The sequence below is a fragment of the Cucurbita moschata genome, unplaced genomic scaffold, assembly GCF_002738365.1.
Source record: "Cucurbita moschata cultivar Rifu unplaced genomic scaffold, Cmos_1.0 Cmo_Scf00014, whole genome shotgun sequence".
In the NCBI taxonomy this organism is placed as follows: Eukaryota; Viridiplantae; Streptophyta; class Magnoliopsida; order Cucurbitales; family Cucurbitaceae; genus Cucurbita; species Cucurbita moschata.
In genome coordinates, this window is record NW_019268530.1 from 4,772,560 (window position 1) to 4,791,734 (window position 19,175).

The 19,175-nt window shown below is 36.4% G+C and overlaps 3 protein-coding genes and 1 non-coding gene across 4 annotated transcripts; 1 reads left to right on the forward strand and 3 right to left on the reverse strand.

The window, feature by feature from the left end:
• Positions 1-5,205: 5,205 nt before the first annotated feature.
• On the reverse strand, positions 5,206-6,507 carry LOC111452561. The gene is made up of 2 exons (XM_023093339.1): positions 6,283-6,507; positions 5,206-5,731 (listed from the first exon to the last, which is right to left on the reverse strand). The coding sequence occupies exons 1-2, from the start codon at positions 6,356-6,358 to the stop codon at positions 5,490-5,492; spliced, it is 318 nt and encodes a 105-aa protein (XP_022949107.1). The 5' UTR covers positions 6,359-6,507; the 3' UTR covers positions 5,206-5,489.
• A 4,239-nt stretch (positions 6,508-10,746) lies between these two features.
• LOC111452550 (putative UPF0481 protein At3g02645) lies at positions 10,747-12,459 on the reverse strand. The gene has a single exon (XM_023093327.1). The coding sequence runs from the start codon at positions 12,394-12,396 to the stop codon at positions 10,816-10,818; it is 1,581 nt and encodes a 526-aa protein (XP_022949095.1). The 5' UTR covers positions 12,397-12,459; the 3' UTR covers positions 10,747-10,815.
• A 369-nt stretch (positions 12,460-12,828) lies between these two features.
• On the forward strand, positions 12,829-12,909 carry TRNAL-AAG. The gene has a single exon. It is a non-coding gene; the product is annotated as a tRNA-Leu (tRNA).
• Positions 12,910-15,053: 2,144 nt separating this feature from the next.
• LOC111452113 (GDSL esterase/lipase At1g33811) lies at positions 15,054-17,476 on the reverse strand. Its single transcript, XM_023092657.1, has 5 exons — positions 17,188-17,476; positions 16,993-17,117; positions 16,667-16,915; positions 15,557-15,818; positions 15,054-15,470 (listed from the first exon to the last, which is right to left on the reverse strand). Exons 1-5 carry the CDS (start codon positions 17,447-17,449, stop codon positions 15,247-15,249), a joined length of 1,122 nt encoding a protein of 373 aa, XP_022948425.1. The 5' UTR covers positions 17,450-17,476; the 3' UTR covers positions 15,054-15,246.
• Positions 17,477-19,175: the final 1,699 nt, after the last annotated feature.

The window sequence follows — 19,175 nt, forward strand, 5'->3', positions numbered from 1 at the left end:
AACCCAACTCTTTATTTTCACGTTTGGTTGTTGGGTTATTATTATTTTTTTTAATTATTTAAGAAAATTTTATTTATCCACTCTATATTTTGTTATGTTGTTGGTAGGATAGAATTTGATTGTAACTCTATTTTCGAGTTTGCTGGGTTGACTCGACCAAAACATGTCGATCCACGAGTAGGTCTAAATTTTTTATTTTTTGAACTGGTTAGATTCTCAAATTATTTGAACACCGTTCATAAACAAATACATATAGCTAGTCAAATGTGTAAGACACGAACAAACTAGCAGTAATAGACACATACTTATTAAGGTCGGTGATTCAAATTTCTATACCGAATATTTATTAAAAAAGAAAAAAAGAAAAAAAAGAAAAGAAAGAGAAGATATGTTATTTTAGATACTCTTAGGGTTCAATAATTGAGCTGTATGGGTCAGTTGCTAAGTCAACGTACCTAAGATTTTTTCAACTTACATCTATAATTTTAATTGAAAGATTCAAAATATATGTCAGTCAAAATCGTCCAAAATTTATTCAACTATATCATTTTTTTAATTTTGGTTTAAGTAATAGTCTAAAAGAGGTTGGATGTTTTATCTTGGTATCAATGTTTATACGACCCATTTTAAAATTGTTTCAAATGATTTGATCCAAATCATTGATGTGGAGACACGTGAGTGCGAGTATCATATAGAACAAGTTTATATAAGAATGGACTAGGAAATATTTTCGAATACTTTAATTGAGAATATTAATATTTCACATGACAATCATATGCACCCCGATCTTAATTCTGAGTGAGTTATGAACTTCTACCTATAAAGGTTTGTCGAACTTAATTAAGTAGGGAGTTAGAAACATGATTTCATGAGAACAAATTCCCTGACTTGAATAATAGGGCTCCATCCTCTCACTGGGCCGAGAGAAATTTGGTTTATCATTCGATCATAAACAAATTGTTCGTTAGAGAATAATGATACTAATTAAGGTGTAAGACGTAATTGCATGGGTAAAACAAACTCTTGACCCTAATGGTAATTATGAACAACCTATGAAATATTGACTTGCTTAAAATGATTATATAAGTGGACACAACTTCTTCTGCAATGCATAAGAATGCAACTCTAGGTCTATCATTAGAGTTTATAATCTATAAGTTCACAAGGTTGTCCTAGCTCCTACTAGGACAATTAAAATGTTCGATTTAAATAAAAGAAAATTTTCAAGTGTTACCAATACACACACCATATAATCACAAATTATTTTTAGCAATTACTTCACGTGATCAATAGGGATTGGTTACTCGAAACACAGAGAATATAACCCTTATCACATTTATTACCTTCAAAATCATAACATGCACCTATGCAGTCCCAAAACATATATTTTCTTGATCAAATAAAGCATGACATCTGTGTAACAATATACACATCCAACTGTATTTCAGAAAAAGTTGGGTTGGTGACTAGAATGACTTCCTATTCATAGCCAACCATAGGGTTTTCTATTTTATTTCATTTCATATGATATGATACAATACTATATTATATTACATTATATTATATGAATCGTGTGTAGTGAAGTAAATGCACATATAATTTTACTCATAAAAGAATTAGGTTTTAAGTCCAAATAGCCACGATCGTAAAAAAACATGTTGCATGTTGATATGAAGTTCTTAGAAATTTGAACTACCAACCTTAACGAAGAATAAAACATTTAGGTTTAGAATATCTAACCGCCCCAAAACCATAAAGAATTAACCCAAGAGAAATTTGGAATGAATTATGATGAAGATCAAGAGTTGTTCCTAAATTTGTGATTCGAATCACTCCACACGATAACTTGATCTAGACCACTTGAATGAGTTTAACATGTATACGTAAATACAAGAAATGCAAAGAAACAATCAGAATAACGGTTTATAACCTTAAAAAGGAAATAATATTTTAAAATTGAAAAATACAATGAAACCTCCCAAAGACACCTTATCTTATATCACACACGGTTGCGTTTCCTAACCCTAACATTGAAGTTACTTGTCGAGAACTATATTTAAATACTCAACGTTTTCCAACTTTTATATAAAAGCAAGTGAATCCTGGATAGTTGACCGTGTAACGAAGGCCATGAGACAATTCGTATTAGATAGCTTTCACACTTGAGTAAGAATATTTCTATTTTCTATCTTAATCCCATTTAATTTCCAATTTCAAATTTTGTTTATTCTTTTCGATCCAAAATAAAGTTTTGAAGGTATTTTTAAACAGGAATTTCAGCTCGAGTAGTTTTCAATTCTTAAAGTCTTTTTTAGTCATCTTACTCTTAAGATCACTCTGATTCAAATGCGGTGTGGTGTGGGTTCATTGACGCAAGTTTGATGAGTAAGAAAGTAGATTATGGGTGAGGTGGAAAAAGGGAGGGAGGAGAGAGAATGGACCACTTGGTTGCCTTATTTTGGCTAACAAACTAAAAATCTTAAAATTGAATACTTTAACCAAATTAGGGTTTGGTGTGGGGCTTTGATTCCTCACCCAAAATGCTCATTTCTTCGCCTTTTGTTAACCCAATTTCATCTCCTTTTTTGGGAAACCCCATTTTTGGTGGTCCATAAACAATCAATGCTTTGCTTATTATAATCTCATTTATTACCATACAATTCTTTTTTTTTTTTTTAAATAAATAAATTCATATCCAAACTCTAATAAAAATAAAAAATAAAAAAAAAAGATAAAAAAATCAGGTAGAATTTTGAATTAAATTATAAGAAAAATGGTGGAAGTCAACTTTGTAAGGGTAAAACGGTCTTTTCCCTAATGCAGTGTAATGGAAGATGAGTTAATATACTATAATAATAATTGATTAAATTAGATATTAATATTAAAAATAGGCCAACATGAACCAATAATACACATTAAATGATTCAATAACTTGTACTAATCTTGTAGTACTAATGTGTAACGGTATTATTATTATTATTTTTAATAGATTGAAAATGGGAATTGAAAAGGGAAATTTAGGGGTATGATTTTATGTACAAATCTCACTTTCTTCGCCCTTAAATAGAAACCTCTTTTTCCAATATTGTTTGGGTTACTTTGGGCATTCATAATTGCCCAACAACTTAGGACACCGTTGCCCTTCTTAACCCTCAACTATCACCCTAAACCATTCTTTTCAATAATAAAAATCGTTAAATTGCATGGGGTACCCGTGTTCGTTGTATCTTATTGTACGAGACGTATAACCAAATTGACCACTTAAATCACACTATGGGAAGGTGTATATATCATACGTTGTATCGAGATATGCACAAAGTTGTTGTGGTTCGATAGCACTTGCTTCACACCATGTTGATATCACGAGTCTTTTTGTGATGTACATTTGTTGAATTGGGTCTTGAGACCGCCGCCGGCAGTACACAATGTCATCTTAAGCTGCTACAATAGCCGCCAGTTTGGGTGTGTTTTCTTTTGTCTATAACAATGGTTGATTTGAATTTAACATACATGTGTTTTGGGTGATGCTAGATTTAGGATAATCATACTCACATCTTGTTGGAAATGTAATTGAGTACATATTTTATGTGTGAGATGATGCTAATTACATGCTGTGTGCTTGAGTAATTAGTCACCAAGGTTATCGAGAGGAGTAATCAAGGTCACTGTACTGGATAAGCCTAAGTTTTGATTGACCGGTTCCATAAGAATCGAAGTGTTGTTCTTAGACATTATCGATGGTCCATGACTTTTAGAAACTTATCACTGGTGTACGGGCTTGATGAATAGTGTTTCTTTGTATTGGTTATAATTGAGCTAGATGATTCTAATTCATGTCAAGTCCTGAACGAGTGATCTGATTATGAAAAGAAAATTGGTCCTTTAATTTTACTTGTTATTGGAATATGTATGTAGACATATCTAGCCCTGTTAGAGAATGTCTTGTTGTTTTAATACGTGGGATTTATACCCTAAAACCTTATAATTAATTTTGATTATTTTATTGTATGAAAAATCTACGGTTATTAGTGTAACCTTCAACAAAAAAGATGAGGTTGACATACAAAAGGATTATGTTCAAGTAGTGACCTAAAACGTCTATAGTATAGGAACAAGGTTTAGTGCATTATCTTAGTAACGTTATTGATATGATCCACTATGTAATCCTTACCAATCGTTTAATCCAAATCGTTCATGTGGAGCCATGTGAGTATGAGTATCTTATATAATGAGTTTATATAAGAGTGGACCACAAATATTCAATCTCTTTATAAATATGTTATGGATGATTATATGTAAATTAATCTTAATCTACCTATAGTTAATGATTGAAAACATTATAAGTTAATTATGATGTGATTATGTTATGTTATAGAGATATGTTATGATATCGATATTGAATGATGCATGAACCTCCACACGTCATGCCATGTAAACTAATGTTACCATGTTCACACTACGCCTATGAGACATGAAAAAGTCATGTACGTTAATCTTGAAAGATATGACAAGTATTATGTATGTATGTCTCCTAAAGATGTTATGTCATGAAAATAACGGATGCATGACTTCCATCATAAGTATATGTCATGATTTAGAGCTATGGAGATCTCATGCATTGTTTATGTCATATTCATCAGCCTCTTATGATCAGTACTAACGCGTATATTACGATATCTATTTATGTCGTGATATTATACCTCAAACAATCAAACTGGATCTAAAAAATGACCTAACCCGACCCAATCTAACTCACAAATACCCCTACTAAATTGTTACATAATTTTTAACCTAAAAAAATTCAGAAGAATTTAATATTTGAAGTGGAGAGGGGAAGGATTGAAAACCATCTTCAATGTCTTTCCCTTGCCCCAATGAGACTATTAGACTAACTCAGAGCAGTTTGTTTGGGCCAAAACTATTGAAGTAAGTCTTAAAGCTATGAGTACCTGCTGGTGCTGGCTGCTCCACAAACCACCAAAATTCTTAGCTCAAAACAGCCTCTGCAAAAGTGCTTTACTACATGTTCAGACAAATCAGAACACAAATCAATTGGGTCAAACCAAATCCGCTTATCATAAACCTTCAACTTTTCAATAAAAACACAATACAAGTGGGTGACGTTCACTATGGGATCCACGTTGGTTGGAGAGGAAAATGAAGCATTTTTTATAAGGTTTCTTCATAATCAAATGACATGCTTAGTATTCAATCTCCATGTATTTTCTAATATGAACAATTGTCTAAACAATGATTTATATTTGAAACATGCCTCAGAGATCATACACATGTATAGATGAATGATTGAAGGAGCAATAACATTATTCAAAACTAATTGACAACAAAGAATTTGCTATGATTTTACGAACCAAAAAAAAAATCAGGATAAGATCAAAAAGCTTGTACATATCATTAAACAGAAGGCAATGGAATCCGCAATGTGCACCTCCTCTTAATTGGTTGGATATGGAGGACGAGGATCAGAGAGCTCAATCCCGAAGGCCAAGTTCGACTTCGAGTTCATCGTCATCTTCAAACAGCTTGAGAAGACGGGCATGCTGTTCTTCTCTCTTCTTCTTTTGCCATAATTTGAATAGAATCACATAGAACGCAATGAAAGTCACCACACCTAGACATATGATTAGCATCTTGATCCCTGTTGATGGACTCTTCGGAGCATCGTGCTTTTTAGTTTTACCATCTTTAGCACTTGAATGATCACCTGCCAACACTGGAATGACAAGAAGAACAAAACCAAAACCATAACCAAACAATCATTTGTCCATCCAACTACAACTCGCGGTCTAAATTATAAGACACATTCAAATTCAATTACATTCATCTTGTTTTTCATTTTCACACAAGTCAAAAACGTAAGAAATTAAATCATCACAATTTCAAATGCCTCCTCAAGAAACACAAATATACAGCAAGCGGCAAAAAGGGAGGAAAAAGGTAAACAGGGAATTCGTGAAATTGTAGTAATTTTCCAAGAAATTGCAATCAAAATATCGAATCATCTATTCCACCCATTCATTTTGCTTATTACAATTCAAATGCCATGAATCCTAAGAACGGTAATTCCCCAAACCATTACGGAACAGAACAACGTTACCCTAAAATCTACAATAAAAAACAATGCGACAATAATTTCAGCAGAAAAGCAACAAACAATCATCATAGCTACAATTCTTTAATAAATTCAACTCGGTCTAGCTACCAGAGTTACAAAGAACATAAAACCGAATTTAGAATTTGAAAATCGAAAAGGTGGATTTGTACCTGAAAGAGAATGGAGAGAGAGGGAGAGAAGGAAAGAGAGGACTTGCAGAGATATGGAGCTTCGAGATCGAGACATCCCTTCGCCGATCTCTGCAGCTTTCTCGAGGAGGATGATTTGGTCGGAATTTCTTGAGAAGGAAATTGGGAAGGGTCGAAAATGGCGGAATTTTAGCCGGTTTTTTATTTTTATTTTTTTCTAATGGAGATTTGAGGGACTTTAATGCAGCGGCAACGGCTGCTAACTTGATTTAACACCCAAAACTATATTTATAATGGCGTTTAATATTTTAGAATTATGGAAAAGATTAATAATTAAAATATACCCTTTTAAATCCAAAAACTAAAATAAAATATTTAAATTTTACGAGTCTATGAACGTTCACAAACCATAACATAATCTTAATAATCAACATAAAATAGTTTAAGAGGTATGAAACATAAAATAGATTTGATTCGAAGGGCCGTCATTTCAAACAAGCATACAGAGTCAATTCAACTAAGACTAAAGAAATTCAAATGCAAGTTGAGGAGCTCCTGGAGAAGGGCTATATACGAGAAAGTTTGAGTCCATGTTCTATACGAGTCTTATTAGTGCCAAAGAAAGATGAAACTTGGCGCATGTGCGTGGATTGTAGAGCCATCAACAAAATTACTATAAACTATCGACATCCTATTCCTAGGCTAGACAATATGGTTGATGAATTGCATGGTTCTATGTCAATTTATAGTTGTTGTGAAATATGGATATCTCAAATTAGAATGCATGTACGAGATGATTGAAAGAGTGGTCTTTCAGGATTGGTCGTATCTTTATGCCAAAGATCCTTCCTTCAGCTGGTGAGGTTCTACTTCTGGTGGCAACATGCTATGGGGTGGCGGTCTTGCTTATGGGGTCAAATCAATACGTTCGAAGAAGAAAAATTGGAATACCAATCTCAATTCCACAAATTTCCTCTATCGTGACTGATTCACCTAACCTCGGGGTCAGTGAGGAGGACAATCCCCCACTCCCGCGGTTTCCTTGTGTTTGTTTTTCAGGCGGGGATGTCCATTGTTTCATGTAAAAACTGGGCTAGATCAGGACCAAGCTACTTATGAATGTAACCACAATTAACATCACTACGGTCAGGCTATCAAACACGGAATCCGAAGTGAATTACGAGTTTGACCAATTTGCGAATCGAGAGAGCTCCCCCAACCAGAAATGCTATGCTTACACACAAGACTACCCCTCCTCTTGAAAGCTTCGCGGGGACTACTTTACGACGACAGACGACCGCTCGTAGGAGGTTTACTGCACAAGGTCCCCGCAGAGGAAAAGCTTGATCCCAGCGAATATCAGATGCTCAACTCTGCACGCTAGATTGGGGTTCTGGAAAAATCTCTACGAATTCTTCTTTGCAAAATTTCTAGGAACATTTCATTTCTTTTCTTGACCAGAATAGTCTTTTTCACACTTTTTCAATCTTTACAATCTTTAGTGGTTCCTATACGTGTTCCGAAGGTTGGCAAGGTCTAGGTTTATGGATGGATTCATTCAACGAAGTCCAACTCAATCAATATCAACATGCGTGACCGGTTAGGCTTGGTTGATTTTGTCAGAAAAGAAAGTAGGTTTCTGCAAACTCGATGTTTTTTCAGGTTGAACCAAGCTCGAATCTAGCTGAAAAACAGAATGGAATACTCTAAGATGCTTCATAGCTTCATTGGCGATTTCTTATGTGAAATCGGAGGGTCGTCCCGCCCTTCCTACGAGTTTCCCCACCGACCTAGTGACACACCAACCACACCCCTTCCTTTCTCCAATCATCAAGCCCACTTCTCCCATTTCTTTGTCTTTGGCGTTTTCATGATAGCAAGGTGCTCCCCTTTACTTGAATACCCATATACGACTTTGATTGTTATTACTTCTGCAGGAGCTATGACGTCATTCCTTGCAGCAACTACTGGACGTCATTCCTTGCCGCAACTACTGGAATATTACAGCTCCTATAGGTAGGAGCAACTTCACTTTCGGTGTTCAGCGCTCCCTTATAACCAAAGATTCCTGAAAAGTCAGAGAATGAAATTGAATTTTAGTCAATTGAAATTGAAGAACCACATTCCGACCCAGCCACAAATCCCAAACTTTTTGGCTTCGACCTGCCACAGGCGCACATAGAGCAAGATTCCTGCATCCAGTTGTCCAGCGGTCATGGTCTTGGTGCAGATTACCCCGCCTCCCCTGGTAAAGAACTGCTATTATAAGAGAATGAATTAAGATATTATATCATCCTCCTATCATCGACAAAAAGAACTGTTTTCTTCAATGAAAGAAGAAGGTCAGAACTTTGCTACGGGGAAGAAAGAAAGATTTTGGCTTCGAGGGGAAAAGCATTGACTTTCTATCTTCCCTCTAAAAGACCAGCCAATATAACATTTCTTAATAAAGGCTGGAGCCCTCCTGAGCTATACTTCGAAGAGCGATCTGTTGGGACAGAAAGGTTGGAGCCCCCTACTCCTAGCTCATCTTTCGTGGGCTCTAAAGGAATTTAGGTTGAATCATTAATTTCTCAGTCCACTAGTCGGGTGGGCGTCGACCGGTCTTTCAATCGGATCCCCCTAAAAACTGTACGTGCAGGTCTCATTTGAGCCAAAGTAGATGTATACGGAACAAATAGAAAACTTGATACAAAATGCCTTCCTCTGGCGTTGGGTTATGTTATCCCCTATTTGGCGCAACACTTTGGACAAACGCAAAAGACGGGAATTATCCACAAAAGACCCATTTTGCAAAATAAGATGCCATGTTATGTGTTTCGTGAATTTTTGCTTAAAAAAAAGTAAGATTTGTATTCCAAAATGCTCTATAAGAAAGTTACAGAACCACATGGAGGTGTCTTAATGAGACATTTTGGGATTAATATAACTTAAACTTATAACATGATGCATAAACAATTCTTTCGGTCCAAGATGAAGCACGATATTCATAAGTTTTGTAGCCAATCTTTTAAATGCAAAAAAGCTAAATCTAATTTAAAACCAAATGGATTGTATACTCGTGTGTATCTAACAAACCTTGGACTAGTATATGTATGGACGTTGTTCTTTGTTTGCAGCACACTAAAAAGGGTGGGCAAACAAATTTAGTAGAATGACTCATTTTATTGCATGCAACAAGATCGACCATGCAAAGCATGTTGCTTGACTTATTCTTGAAGGAAGTAGTAAGATTACGTGAAATTTCTAGAATAATTGTTAGTGATAGGGATGTTAAATTTTGAGTCACTCTAGAATGAGCAAACTGAGCTGGTTAATAGAACATTACAAGCATTGCTTACGGCTATTATTTCTAAGAATATTAGGTCTTGGGACGAAGGTTTGTTATCGGTAGACTTTGGGCAATTCATAATATCATTCGTTATTCTGTTTTTGAAATTGTTTATGGATTTAATCCATTTAAACCTCTTGATTTGCTTCATATTCCTTCTAATATTTTTATGACTGAAGCAGTCACAAGTAATACAGATTTGATCAAAACATCGCACAGAGAGGTGAATGAGAGAGTTTAGAAATAAAATTTCAAAGTTGTTTAAAAAATTAATAAAGGATGGAAGGAAATCATTTTTTAACTTGGTGACTTGACAACTACTACAACATGGTCACATTACTCGATTCTTGCTTTTAAGTGTATCTCCATAAACCTTCACTTATAAAATTTATAAAAACAATTCTCTAAATCATATTTAACTTTGTTGTTATTATGATCGTATTATTGGTCGGATAATGTGATGTCCCACATTGGTTGGGGGAGAACAAATCACCCTTTATAAGGGTGTGAAAACCTTCCCCTAGCAGACGCGTTTTAAAACCTTGAGGGGAAGGCCAGCCTTCTCGCTGTTCCCTGGAGGGGGTAGACACGAGGCGGTATGCCAATAAGGATGCTGGGCCCCAAAGAGAGTGGATTTGGGGGCGGTCCCACATCGATTGGAGGAAGGAAAGAGTGCCAACGAGGACTTTGGGCCCGAAGGGGGTGGATTGTGGTGTCCCACATTGGTTGGAGAGGAGAATAAATCAACATTTATAAGGGTGTGGAAACCTTCCTCTAGCATACGTGTTTTAAAGCCTTGAGGGGAAGCCCGAAAGGGGAAAGCCAAAGAGGACAATATCTGATCAACAATATCCTCTAGCATACAAGAACACCCATCCTTATTAAATGCTTCAAAACATCCAAACCACTTGATCTACCTACTTACCTCCGGATGATTACCCGTGAGCGATGAAAACGACTTTTCATTTGTGCAAAATAGAGGTCATTCGGACACATTCTAGCACACATTCACAGGTTTTTTGGGCCAACACACATAGGTTTCTTTGGCACGTCATGCCCTTGTCTTGAAGGTTGCTTGTGAGATTCCACATCGATCGAGGAGGAGAACGAATCGTTGTTTATAAGGGTATGTAATTTAAAACATTGAGGAAAAATTCAAAAGAAAAAGTGCGAAAAGGACAAATTCTATAAGCGTTTTAGACTAGATGTAATCAACCTTATCCTCAATACATCTGATGCAGAGCATCACTGGTTTTAAACATTCCGACAGAGCAGCTAACAAAATTGCAAACAAATCGAGCAATCACAAGAACAATCACAAACACAACAACAAGAACTGCAAAACACTTGAAAACAACAGACATGAACTTCTTCATCTTCATCCTCCAGCAGCTCCCATACCATTTATTGATCTCTTCAACCATACTCCCCAATCCCATTTCATAGTTCATCTTGATATCTTGAATGAACCCACTTCCAATCTCACAATCCAGACCACTTTTGAGATGGATATTCAAAACCTCCTCTTTCTTCAAGCTGCTGGTTGAATTCTCAACCCCATTAAACACCTCCACAGCCTGTTCTTCACTGCTCAAATGGTTGTCAACAATCTCTGCTTTCACCAAAATCTTCAAGTCTTTGGAGTTTCTCAATAGCCCTTTCATTAAGGCAATGTAATTTACCAAACACTGCGGATTCAGCTCTGCCATTGCTTCAAATGCCACTAGGTTTTTAAGCAGAACTTCAGAGAACCCATCAAGATGAATGGAAGGCAATGTTAAAGTGAGCGTTTTCTCATCAAAACGACACTTTAAAACGCCATTTTTGGTGGATTTGAATGTGATTCCAGCAGTTTTCAAGTCGGAAGCAGAAGGGATTATCATAGGGAGCTTTTTCTCACACAAATTTGGCTTTGTTATAGATCCTAATAGTCTAAACAAACGTTGAATTAAACCAAATGTCTCTTTCACTTGTTGAATGAAGGCTATGTTAATAACAGACCCCAAAATGTTCAAACTCTCACCTAAAAACTCAACAGAAGAAGAAGAAGAATCCATTCCAATTGGCATAGAATAAGCACAGATATTTGCCACAGCCATCTCATCAGGAATAAGCAAGATTAGAAAATACACAAAATGTAGCAAATGGTAGGAAGAATCGAAGATTTCAGGCAAATTGGAGGCAAATCCAAAACATACCAACTCAAATGGGGAAACAGAAGCAGAAAATTGGTAAAACAGAGGAGCCAAATAGTTAAAGGGTTCATCGGGGCAAATTTCTTTAAGAACAAGTAATGGAATCTGATTCTCAAGCTTCATCATATCACTAACAATCTCAAACTCAGACCATAATTTCCCATAAAAGATCTCTAAGGGGAGCTTAAGGGGACGATTACTGAACTCATTTTGAAGTAAATGAATTAAAAACAAACCATCAATGAGCACAACCCATGATAAGGTTTCGTCATCAATTTCAAGGGATCCACAGAAACAGCCTCGGATTTGGAGCTCCAATGGCTTAAGCTGATCTGCAAGTTCATGAAGTTGAGGTCTCCATTTCAGATTCTTGGCTTTCCCAAGTTTGAACAAGTCCATTTTGTAAAGCTCTGGCCGGAAATGATGGTACGGCCCCAACGCGATGAACTGGGGGAGGTACGCCGCCGGGTCGCCGTCGCGGACGGATTCCGGCAGCTGGAAGACGGAAATGGGGGTACGAGAAGCGGCGGGGAGGGCATTTCGGTCAATGAGGTCGTTGATTTGAAGAACCCACTGAGATTTTTGGAGGGTTCCGTTGAGAATGGACATGTTGGAGTGAGTGTAGTTGGAGGTGTGCTCTGTGCCGGGGAATCTGAAGCAGCGAGCAGATGATTTGGTTTAGAAATTAACAAATAAACAGGATAAGAGATTTGCCTTTTTCAAAATATTTTTAAAATAATAAAATAATAATAACAACTAGGATGATGACTGTGATTTGATTTATTGAGGAGAAAAGTCGTCTCAGCCACATCACTCCTTCATACACAGTCAGCAAAGACACGTCACCAAGGCTCTCATAATTGAATTCTTAAATATACTTTTTAATGAATGAAATTAAATAAAAAATTAATTGACGAAATTTATTTTTTGGTACAATTATACATGTCCAACGATATTAATATATCCATAAAATTAAAATATTGATATTAATCTCATATTAAATATGTCTAATTAATTAATATAAGGCAGAGTAACAACAAGGTTGAGATGGCCGAGTTGGTCTAAGGCGCCAGATTAAGGTTCTGGTCCGAAAGGGCGTGGGTTCAAATCCCACTCTCAACATTTATTTTTCGTATTTTTCTCTTAGCCGAATATGGCGGGAAGCGCTGACCTTTTGGTCAAAAGGTCTTTTCCCAACTATCCAAACGATGGATTTGTGATTGTTTTTTTAATTCTATCTTTCTTTTGTTCTTTTTTATTATTTATTTCTTTACTTCTTTATTTTTCTTTTAACTCTTTATTTATTTATTAATTCTTATTTTTTTCTGTTTTTTTTTATTTTTTATAAATATGTTGGAATAAGTGAAATAAATGAATTAGATTTAATTTTTGGAATATAATTAAGGTATATTATATACTTATTAATAAATGAAAATTAAATCATTCATTAATATTATTTTAATAACTTGACTTAATAAAAGAAACTAGCTAAACTAATAGAATGTTAAAAGTAATTAATAAATTGTTAGAAGTTATTATGGGAATTAAATAAAAATATTATTTATTTATATGAAATTATGATATAATTATTAGACATTCTATTCCTAAATATATTATTCTCAAACCTTCTAAGCAAAACCTCTAATCAAATGGCCTCTTTAAGGTCGCCCAAGTGATGGGATATGATAATTAGTAGAACATTATGGGATGCTATACGTCCACGACCCGATTTTCAAAGTTTTGTAAATCAGATCATCTCAAAAAAAGATAAAACAATATAAAAATATGGTAAAATTTTGAGTAATTTAAAAATAAACAATACCACAATTAAAAATAAATTGGTATGTTCGGTCTATTACAAATAAGAACTAAAGGTTGGGATATAAATTCAAAAAATACAAAGAAATGCATAATGCAAGGAGTATAAAAAATATTCTATAAGCAACTTGTAGACTTTCATCGGTACTTATCTTAGTAAGTTCCACATGCTTTTCTCTAGACTCTAGGAAGTTTGGACAATAGTTATATTGCTATCTGAGCATCTAGGAAGGTCTCGAAGTTTTCAGTGATTATCTTATTTGATACCTAGCCCTTAGGATTTGAACAAATTGTTCAACCTTTCTATAGACTCAGTAGTTTGCTTTACCTTGACAATGAATGACCGACATCCTAGGTTGAGGCACAACCTCGTCATTTGTTATAGGGTCATTTGGTGTCTCGTTCTGAACATCACTGTGAAAGGTTAATTGGAGACTCTTCCATAGAAACCATCGTAGGGTCAAAAGTTTGGAGGAAGCAACAATGTATGTCGCTGAGCTACAACATCAACTTATTTGGTCCTATGCTCACATCCCATAGGTCCTATCTAAGAGATTCCTAACTTTTTGCTTGGTAGGAGAACTGTTGGATCCTACCTAGGTGCTAACTCAATCTAAATAGGGATCTTTATTCTAAGTAACTATAATTATCGATGCTTCAAGGTTAGCTAGACCCTCAACTTAGCTAACCTAACTAAGATCTTAATACTAGTTTGCTTTAAGTCAGCTTGTATCTTTATCTGTCTCATGATTAACGTTGTATATGAGTTATCTTTCTACTTAAGACATCGACTACGAAATTTGCTTTCCTCGGACGATAAAGGATCTCATTGTCATAATCTTTCGCTAATTCTAATCACCTTCTCTTATGCACATTCAGCTCCTTGGTGAATAGATACTTCATGCTACCATAGTTGATGAAAATTTGTATCCTATTCCCATATAGATAATTTTGCCATATCTTTAGAAAAAATAATTGATGCCAACTTCAAGTCGTGGATCGGATAACTGCACTCGTACTCTTTCAACTATTATGAGGCATAGAAAATCAGTTTGTCGTTTTACATCAGCACACAACTTAGACCCTTCCCCAAGGTGTCATTATGATCCACAAAGTGGCACCATTAGCACGAGCAACGTCACTCATCAATCCTTGAGCTCTAGGAAGCTACTCTCACAAGCTTCGCTCCATACATGGGGCTTTTCCTCCTTAGTTAACTAGGTTAAGGCTATGACAATCTTAAATTTCTGTTTGTGGGTGTGTGAATGCGATTGATCTTGCTTCTACTTCCCTTACAACACACCGCTATTAGCTCTCACCACCGTGTACATGTGCAATCAGTTGTAATTTTGTGTTTGGTCACACATGCATCGTTAGAGTCATGGGTCACAGTCGTTCATGCTCATAACATGGTGCTAGTAACTCATATATAAAGAGAATATTGCGTTAAACATATATAAAAATCACAATCTTATTATACTTCCAAATTGAAAAGGCAAAAAGGAAGGATTCCATTGATGCCTAACACGGAGAAGACAAGACACAAGAAACTTGAGATGAACGACACATTACAAAGTAAGGCAACAACAAGGAAGAGACAATCCGACAAATAGTTCGTAGCTTCACCGACAAACCCAGCTCCTACAACGCTGCCAATTGTTGAATGTTGATGGGATATGCATAGGCTCTTGAAGGGGAGCTGAATGCCATCTTGGCCAACACAATGTTGGCGTCCTGAGTGGGATGGAATGCGTCCCAAAACAAGTAGCCTCGTCGATCTTGACATGGTTGCTGCAGTGGCAGACATGTAATTTGTCCATTGTTTTTGCCCACTCCACAACATCCCTTGTCTACCACTGTGAACCCTGTTCATTCGTACGCCACCAAATCAAGCATCCATGTCAAATATTTAGACTTTCCATTTGTATGTCAAATAGTTTAGATTCGTTACCGTATGTGGAGGCATTGTCAATCAAGTCGATGTTGCTTTTGTAGGTATCAAGGTACACAAACTTGGCACCAGGAAGAACACGGCCGCTGTTGAAACGGTCGACGAGTTTGCGAAGGCCGGTGTTGAAAAGACTGATGGCGCTGTTGATCTCTTCGTTGCAGCGGCTACTATTGCCTTGATATCTAGCAAGCTCATAAGGAATGCAGCCGATCATCCCCACCCCTGTCACCACCACTTTTCGAGCTCCGAATTGGTACAATTGCTGCAACAAAAGTAATCAAAATTGCATGGCGTGGCATGGCATGGCATGTCATGTAATGGCTTTGAAATTAGGGAAGAAACTAATCACTTTAGAATTAAATTTTAGAGATTAAACTTCAAAGTGATTCTTAAATTACGATTTTACAATGTTTATGTTAGACCCACATTGGTTGGAGAGGAGAATATAACATTTTTGATAAGAGTGTTGAAATCTCTTCTTAAAAAACGTGTTTTAAAAATGTTGAGAGAAAACCCGAAAGGGAAAGTCCAAAGAGGACAATATCTACATGCAATGGGTTTGAGTCGTTACTAATGGTATCAAAACCCAACAGCGGGCGATGTGCCGTCGAGGATGCTTAGCCTTGAAGGAGGCGAACACGAGGTGGTGTGCCGGAAGGATGTTGGACCCCAAAGGAGGTGGATTGTGAGGTCCCACATCAATTGGGGAGGAGAACAAAACATACTTTAAAGACGCGTTTTAAAAACCTTAAGGGGAATCCCGAAAGAAAAAACCCAAAAATGACAATATCATGGTATCAGAACCAAACACCCGGCTATGTGCCAGCGAGGAGACTTAGCCCCAAAGGGGGTGGACACAAGGTGGAACCCGCTGGGGTGGACTGGGGAGTCGCACATTGATTGGAGAAGAGAACAAGTATCAGTGAGGACGTTGGACCATGAACGGAGGTGGATTGTGAGATCCCACGTCGATTGAGGAGGAGAATAAAGAATTCTTTATAAGGGTATGAAAACTCTCCCTATAAGACGCGTTTTAAAAACCTGGAGACAAATGTAGAATATGTTTCATACTCTAAAAATCACTTAAAAAGTTAATTGAAACACACGTACTCTAAGTTGGCGAGAGTAGTCCTCAAGAAGGGCAGAGGCATAGGCTTGAGGAGTGTATTGAGATTTGGTGTTGTAAAAATCAGTCATGAAGTAATTGTTAAGATAGTCATTGCTCCCCATGCCCGAGTAGAAAATGCATTTGCTTAGATAGCAACCGAGTGCCTCAGTATCTCCTCTGAAAAACCTACTCATTTCTTCCACCGTTCTTCCAAAGTTCTCCACTTGGTTGTTCATAGATACATGAGCACCCTTTCAAATCAAAACAACCCAAGAATCAGCCTCCAATTCAAAACAAATACCATTTTCTAAACTTATGTAGTATATACCAAATTGTTTCCAGTCTCATCACGAATTCCTGCAGCGCCCGATGCATAATTTGCTCCTCTTAGAAGGGCTCTACCTCGAGTTCTAGTGTATGGGGGAATGAATGTCCGAAACCCCAGTAGCTGAGCTGCATGCATTTGTTGTTAGCTGAGTAATCAAACCAAAGCATTAAATATTTGAGGGGAATAAGGATTCACCTAAGACATCAACGAATGTCCGGCCATTAGTGAAGCGGCCTGTAGTGCCCTGTGGGAAATCAACTCCATAGGGCCTATAATTGGCTCTTGCAAGGGTAAGTAAACCATTGTTGTTGCCATTATCCACCAAGGAATCACCAAAAATGAAGAATCCAGGAACACCGCCGCCCTGATCCGCCTGTGAGCAAGCCTTAGGAGTACTCAAACACAAACAAATGGTCAAAATCATTGCAATCATAGCCAATGGCTCAAATCTCTCCATTGTTATGTGTTAAATTTTTGAACCCACAAAAAGCCTCTTCCAAAGGCGCTCTATTTATGGGCCTTAAGTTGTTTGAGCTGGGTGCCTACTGGCGTATTGCATTAATGGAGGTCTCATGTTTATGCAACAATGGCGGAAGTGGAGATTACTTTTAGTTGTGAAAAGTGTTTTTGGGGTTCGTGAAAACAGCGGTGGTAGGGTGGTGAGTATTGTAGTTTCTCGTGATGGCTACTATTTAGGCAAGTTGGAGATGGAGCTGCTTTGCTTCATATTAATGAAGTTTATAGAGAGAAATAATAAAAAAAAATGTAGGTTGAATTTAGCCTCCTTCAAACTAATTTCGACATTTATTTTCATGTTTGAGATTTCAGATCACTTTCGTATACTTTATAATTCCGAGTTTTTGTTGGTTTTGAAATGTTTTTATGACAAGCATGTAGGTAACTATTCGATCATGTTTGAACTTGGATGTCCAAATCAACCATTACATACCGAACATATTGACTATTTTTTTTTTTGTAATAAGAAGGGTAATAAGAAGAGTCATCAGCCATGGTACAAACGGATTTATCATAACCTTGACCTATATGGTTCTTATTCTTATTGGTCATTACAAGCAGTCCCTTCATTGTTCAGAGGAAACATGTTAAAAAACGATAGGTCAAAGCAGCAGAAGCAGAGGGTAACCTATACAAGGGGGCGAGAATTCTGACCACTCACCAGAATTCTCGCACCCTAACCCTACACGTTTCCCGATGCCAAGAACACGCCAACGACTTTCAGATGCACCCACAGAATCCACCTGTAAAGAAAAATGGTAGGATACAAAGGGAAAACGAGGGAGAAGAAGAAAAGACTGTTGAGTTACCTTGCGACGAGCACGACACTGGCAACCACCCCGTCGAGACTATGTAGATAACGCCATAGAAGAGAGGACTAACGAGCCAGAGAATACCTTGATGCACACGAGTGATTACCACCAGACTGTGTCATAGCTTTGCTGGCCAAGAGAATGAATTGTTTGCTAATACTACTCTTTGTGCACCAGTGTATGATGATTATGATGCTATGATAAGCTAAGATTCAAATAGGCTAATAACTCAAACCATATAAGTTGAATCAGATGGATCGAATTTTTCGAATTATCAAAATTTTTGAACACCTCTACTTAACATCTCTATTCAAATTTTTTACATCCTAAATTTGACCTAATATATCAATTTATATCATAATTTTTCAATTTTATCATCTAAACCTAGAATTAAATAAATGTTGTTCAATTTTCATTCAATTCATCCACCCGTGTAAAAATGTTTATGAACACAAGAATATTAACAAAAATGAAGTCCAGCATAAAATTGAGTTGTAAAAGATGAACATGGAACAAATCTCCCAAATACTTGGAAATTTCAATAAAATCCTACGTTAATTAAATGGGTTTTTCAAATAAAAGTGTATTAGAAGAAACATTTATTAAAATTTAAGACAAAAATTGCAGAAAAGAAATCTCCTTCCATTGGTATTAATGATCTGATTCTGCTCATAAACAATAAAGCCAGGAATTTCTGGGATTCTATATCCCTTTATTTCCTTTTCTATTTCATTCATAACAATCCAATGCCCTCCCTCCAATTTATACCTCATTTCTTCTTCAATACCCTTTTTTTTCTCGACTCGTTTGGTACGTAACAATTTAATCTCATACTTAGAAAAAAACTCGAACTCT